Source organism: Stegostoma tigrinum, chromosome 11 (assembly GCF_030684315.1).
Source record: "Stegostoma tigrinum isolate sSteTig4 chromosome 11, sSteTig4.hap1, whole genome shotgun sequence".
NCBI classification, from domain to species: domain Eukaryota; kingdom Metazoa; phylum Chordata; class Chondrichthyes; order Orectolobiformes; family Stegostomatidae; genus Stegostoma; species Stegostoma tigrinum.
In genome coordinates, this window is record NC_081364.1 from 33,023,677 (window position 1) to 33,029,676 (window position 6,000).

Here is a 6,000-nt window from a genome sequence, read left to right on the forward strand (position 1 = left end):
GTTACCAAATACAGTGCAGCACAGCAACATAATTTATTGTAAAACTCTAATCATAAGCAAATGTCAAAGAAGTTATTTAAATATAGAATTTATACTTCAAACTGTAGAAATAACCACGGTTTAGGAATTTGTCAACGAATAAGATTTTTTAATCTAACAATATTACCAACAGCTACCAAAGTGTGCACCCTAGTGATTAAAAGAGTTCTGCTATGTTTGCAACCTCAACAGTTACAATCAGCCAGCTGGTTTGTATGCGAAGTGGCCTGCGGTTAAGAAGAGGAAATACCAAGGAATTTAATGCAGTCACAAATGGGCCACTTCACTTCCGACTGAGGTCTCAGTTCAAAGGCAATCCTGCCCCACAAACAATGCTTTCGGGGGCATTCGATCATTCATCACTACACCCACTCTGCCTTGAAATAAAGGCTTCCCGCAGATTTCTCCTTTCAAACAAAATTTTTTAAAAAAAATCTGATGCCACAATCTTTTGGTTTGAACCTTTCCAGATTACATGATGTGCAATGGGAAATGAAACTGACGAAGGAAAACGGTTACACTTGTTGCTAACCCTTTGATCAATCGAAGGTAAAAAGGTCGAGCTTCATTCATTAAAATAACAAAAGGCACCGTATCACTCAACAGGTCAGCTCAAGTAACCCTCTGGAGATAAAGGAAACCTCCTGATGACTACTGGGCTGGTAGCAATGAATCCGTCTTTAACACTGAACAGTTCACTGACTGCCAGTTCAGTCGCCGCTAAACCAATTTTTTTCTTAAAAAATGACAAACTTGCCTTTGCTGCTATTTCCAACCCATTAAAGTTGTAATGATCTTTCTCATTTCCATCGACAGACGAAAGCTGCCCTCAGATTTACTCATTCATTTAACAAATATCGACATCCAAAACAAAACTGGTCCACAATCAGATTACATGCAAAGGAAATTTCGATCAGATACCGTTCCCCCTCAGTTTTTTCACGATCTGAGCAAACTCCCCTCCTTCCATTCCGCAAATAAGTTATCATTTAAAAAAACAAATTATTGATCTCCGACACAAGAAACCGCTCTGCTTACTTTAGAGGGACACAGCAACGGGCCCCGCTGCTTGGACCTGGCGGCAACAATCTTGCTCCCGTGCTGGGAAATCAAGCCGAAAGTCAGCAGCAAAAAGCAAACTTTCAGCCAAGCTGCCATCGTCCCGATCCCAGCGGAGGCTCCCACTGCGCATGCGCCTCCACCCCTTGCTGCTGTGCTGAGCTGCTTGGCTCCCACCTGAGGAAGCTCCGCAACGCAATCAAACAGACTCCTCCAGCTGCACTCTCTCTCTCCTCTTTCACGCCTACTTTGCAGCATTCCACATTACTCCTTTAAACGAAATCCCTTACAGTCTCCCGCTGTGTGTGTGGTATCACCGGGCTCAGTTGGTACCATACTTGTCTCTGACTTTCCAGGTTCAAGACCCACCCCAAGGCTGCTGAGTAAAGCTCAAAGATTGTGAGCTCAGTGCACGAATGAGAGAGTGCTGCACTGGCAAGATTGCTGTTTCCCTGGCCTCAAGAGATGTATTACTGTTCCTTTCCTCCAGATGCTGCCTGACCTGCTGTGTTCTTCCAGCCTCCTGTTTGTCTACCTTATACTGATTTTGTCGGGGATGAATGTAAAAGACCCTGTGAGGCTATGCAGAAAATGACTAGCGGAGTTATTCCTGAAATCCTGGTCAATATTTATTCTCCAATCAAAAGAATAATAATTTGGATATTAATACTTTGCTGTTTGTGGGAGTTTGCAGAATAGAAATTGGCTGTCTCTTCCATTGCAACACTTCAGAAAGAACTTCATTGTCTGCAACAAAATTGAAAAATTGTTGGAGAAACCCTGTAGGTCTGGTAGCATCCGTAGAATGAGAAACCAAATTAACATTTCAAATCCAGTATGATGCTTGTTCAGAACTGAAAGCCGGGGTTTGGGGGCTGAGTGACTGGCAGGGGGGTGGGGGGAGTGGTGAAGAGTTAATGGAACTGAAAGTGAGGGTGCCCAGACTAAAAGACAAGGGGAGTATTAGTGGAAGTAAATAAGTGATTAGGTGCAACATAGGTGTAAATGAGTCCACTCTCCTGACAGCAAAGCCAACAAAACAAAAATGACCCAGAAGCATAATTAAAATGGAGGAATTGAAATCGTGCCCTGAAGTTGTTTAACTCCTCCAAGCCCATTATTCAAGGCCCCAAACACATTAAAAGTGACTATTAAAAGTCTTGCGTGAATACAGGTTTGTTTTCCTGTCTGCATCCACAATGCAACTTCCTTAATAATTTATGTACTCAAGTCTCCCACATAATTAGTTTCACTGATTTCTAACACAAGTTTTCATCTTCCATCTTTCATGTCTTTTAAGTTCACAATTTATCCCCAATTTTATAATCACTTGTGATTCAGAGAACTAGTTGCACCTACACCACTGACCATCCAGTATTGGCTCAAATCTTTTGATCTCGTCAAAATCCTTTTTCCAAAGCAGATCACAAAAACAGTTGCCCATCTACCTTTCCAGGACCTTTCCAGCTGGACTTCTGGTGCATGATCCACCACAACAGAAGCAGTGTAGAAAACCACGTTGGTGACATCAGTGTTGATCCTTAAGGAAACCGCACCCTTTTTATAGCAATAATTTCCATGTACCTGTAAGCATAATGTTCAGAAATCCCAAGGATACTTGATAGTTACTGAGAGAACATAAATGTCGACATTAAGTAGAAAAAGGAGTGGGGTGGTAGCTGGATGAAGGGACAAGGTGACATTTAGATAGGTAAGAGACAATAGGGTGCTAGATGGATAGCCTGGAAGGTGGATGAGGAGGTACAGGTGGCAAATGTGTGTGAGAGAGATGGGTGAGCTAGTACAGGTGGTAGGTAAGTGAGTGAGAAGGTGAATTTGACAGGTGTTGAGTTGGCACAAGAGATGTCTGGGAATAGACAGGAGTCCTGGTATCGGTGGGGTGGAGGTCAGTGTGAATGATTGATTGAGTGGGACAAACAGTTTTGTATTTAGCTAGGATGAGAGGATTTTTTAAATCTCTTTAGCATTTTCTGTCCAAATACTGGGGTTAATTAATTGGAACTCTTAACTTAGAATCAATGAATTCCAGACACTAAGTAATTGGCCATCAGAGCTTAAATGTCTCAGACAATTAATGAATAGTCAAGAGTGTTGGGTCTTCTGAAAGGGAAGTTCCCAATGTGCATCTTTCGGTGTACAATCTGTCTCCAAATATCCGAAGACTGGAATATCTGGATCAATTCTTATTCCTGAATGTCCTATCAAGGTGACTTATTTTTATCCCTTATGCCTTAAAGCGAGATAATGTGCAGTACCTTTGAAGTCAGGTATTATTCCTTGATTTAATATAGAATGGAAGCTATTGCATGAGGTTCTGTTAGGTGGAATTTGGGACACCATTAAAGAGGGTCTAGGTCAGAGAAAATATGGAGTTAAGGTACAGATGAGGAATGTTGCCTCTTCCCACTTGCACCAGTCATCTGCCTTTCAGATCTTCAGAGTTAACTCCTACCATTTCTCCAGTTAAATATATTTAAGTGAGGGTTTGTTGAAATCTAAGCAGTTATATTTGCAGCATGTGGCCTCCATAGAGGAATAGTATTCTGACTGTACAACCAAATCAATCTCTAGGCTAGGCATGACAGTTAACCATCTTTTTCTTGACAATTAACTGTCACCTATGGGATCGTGCCTGTCGATGAAGTCCTCCTTCCTACAGACAAGAGAGAAAACAAGGCTATCAAATGAAAAGAGAAAGAACTTTCATTTGTATAACACCTTTTATGACGGCAGAATCTCTCGGCACATTACAGTCCCCAATTTTGTTTCGGAAGTGTAATCACTGTTGTAACACAAAGTGTAGTAGCCAAATTTTCACACCGCACACTCCATCAAACAAACAAACAAACAAACAATCTAATAATGACCAGATAATCTATTTTTAGGTGGTGTTGATAAAGGAATAACTGGCTAGGACAACTTAAGTTAACTCCCTTTCTCTTCTTCAAAACACCACCCACCTCAAATACCTCCAAGTTCTTCAAGGACCGCAACTTTTCCCCCACAGTGATCGAGAATGCCCTTGACCGCGTCTCCCGTATTTCCCGCAACACATCCCTCACATCCCGCCCCGCCACAACCGCCCAAAGAGGATCCCCCTCATTCTCACACACCACCCCACCAACCTCCGGATACAACACATCATCCTCCGACACTTCCGCCATCTACAATCCGACTCCACCACCCAAGGCATTTTTCCATCCCCACCCCTGTCTGCTTTCCAGAGAGACCACTCTCTCCGTGACTCCCTTGTTCGCTCCACACTGCCCTCCAACCCCACCACACCCAGCACCTTCCCCTGCAACCGCAGGAAATGCTACACTTGCCCCCACACCTCCTCCCTCACCCCTATCCCAGGTCCCAAGATGAATTCCACATTAAGCAGAGGTTCATCTGCACATCTGCCAATGTGGTATACTGCATCCACTGTACCCGGTGTGGCATCCTCTACATTGGGGAAATCAAGTGGAGGCTTGGGGACCGCTTTGCAGAACACCTCCGCTCAGTTCGCAACAAACAACTGCACCTCCCAGTCGCAAACCATTTCCACTCCCCCTCCCATTCTTTAGATGACATGTCCATCATGGGCCTCCTGCAGTGCCACAATGATGCCACCCGAAGGTTGCAGGAACAGCAACTCATATTCCGCCTGGGAACCCTGCAGCCTAATGGTATCAATGTGGACTTCACCAGTTTCAAAATCTCCCCTTCCCCCACCGCATCCCTAAACCAGCCCAGTTCGTCCCCTCCCCCCACTGCACCACACAACCCGCCCAGCTCTTCCCCTCCACCCTCTGCATCCCAAAACCAGTCCAACCTGTCTCTGCCTCCCTAACCTGTTCTTCCTCTCACCCATCCTTTCCTCCCACCCCAAGCCGCACCCCCATCTACCTACTAACCTCATCCCACCTCCTTGACCTGTCCGTCTTCCCTGGACTGACCTATCCCCTCCCTACCTCCCCACCTATACTCTCCCCACCTATCTTCTTTTCTCTCCATCTTCGGTCCGCCTCCCCCTCTCTCCCTATTTATTCCAGAAGCCTCACCCCATCCCCCTATCTGATGAAGAGTCTAGGCCCGAAACGTCAGCTTTTGTGCTCCTGAGATGCTGCTTGCCCCGCTGTGTTCATCCAGCCTCACATTTTATTATCTTTACCACCTCAAATACAGATGGGTTTTATGTTTAACAATTCCATCTGAAGGACAGCAATGCACTATTTCATCAGCACCAAATTTGATTTTTAGACTTTGTTTTTGTGTTCAAGGCTTTGACTGGAGCTTGAACTCACAATCTCTGACTTCAAGGTGGGGTTACTACCAACTTCATTGCGTTTCAAAATTCATCACACAGATCATTTGTTGTTGACATCGTCAACTATATTTTTCCATCTTCAGGCTTGACAGTTCCAATTGTCTCTCAATCAATCTCCCATCTTCTGTCTTCCATAAATTTTAGTTTATACAAAGATATTTAAAAGATTATATCCTGATTCACCCATCAACCTTGAGCTCACTGACTAATGTTGGCTCCATGTTCACCAATAAATTTTAAATCTCAAATCTTCATTCTCAAAACCCTCCATAATTTTGCCTCATCGTATATGTGTAACCTTCTTTTATTCTGAAACCCATCAAGTACTCTATGTTCATCTAACTCTAGCCTCTTATGCACTATCACCACAAATAACAGAGCCTTTAACTATCTAAGCACGAAGTCTGTAATTTCCTCTGTGAAATTAACCACTTCTCCGCTTCACTCACTTTCCTTCAAAGGCTCCTTTAAAACTGCCTGCCCTCATTTTTCCTTTTTTGGCTTGGTGTCAAGTTTTGTTTTATTACACTTCTAAGTGTTTTGAGGTACTCTACAACATTAAAGACATA

At 43.6% G+C, this 6,000-nt stretch overlaps 1 protein-coding gene across 1 annotated transcript in view; it reads right to left on the bottom strand.

Moving 5' to 3' along the window:
- Window positions 1-1,200, bottom strand: part of il17rd (interleukin 17 receptor D) — an 86,068-nt gene extending 84,868 nt beyond the window's left edge. The window contains exon 1 of the mRNA XM_048547742.2: window positions 1,078-1,200. Coding sequence (XP_048403699.1) covers window positions 1,078-1,197 — 120 coding nt within the window. The 5' untranslated portion in view covers window positions 1,198-1,200. The remainder of the gene's footprint in view (window positions 1-1,077) is intronic.
- Between the last annotated feature and the right edge of the window lie 4,800 nt (window positions 1,201-6,000).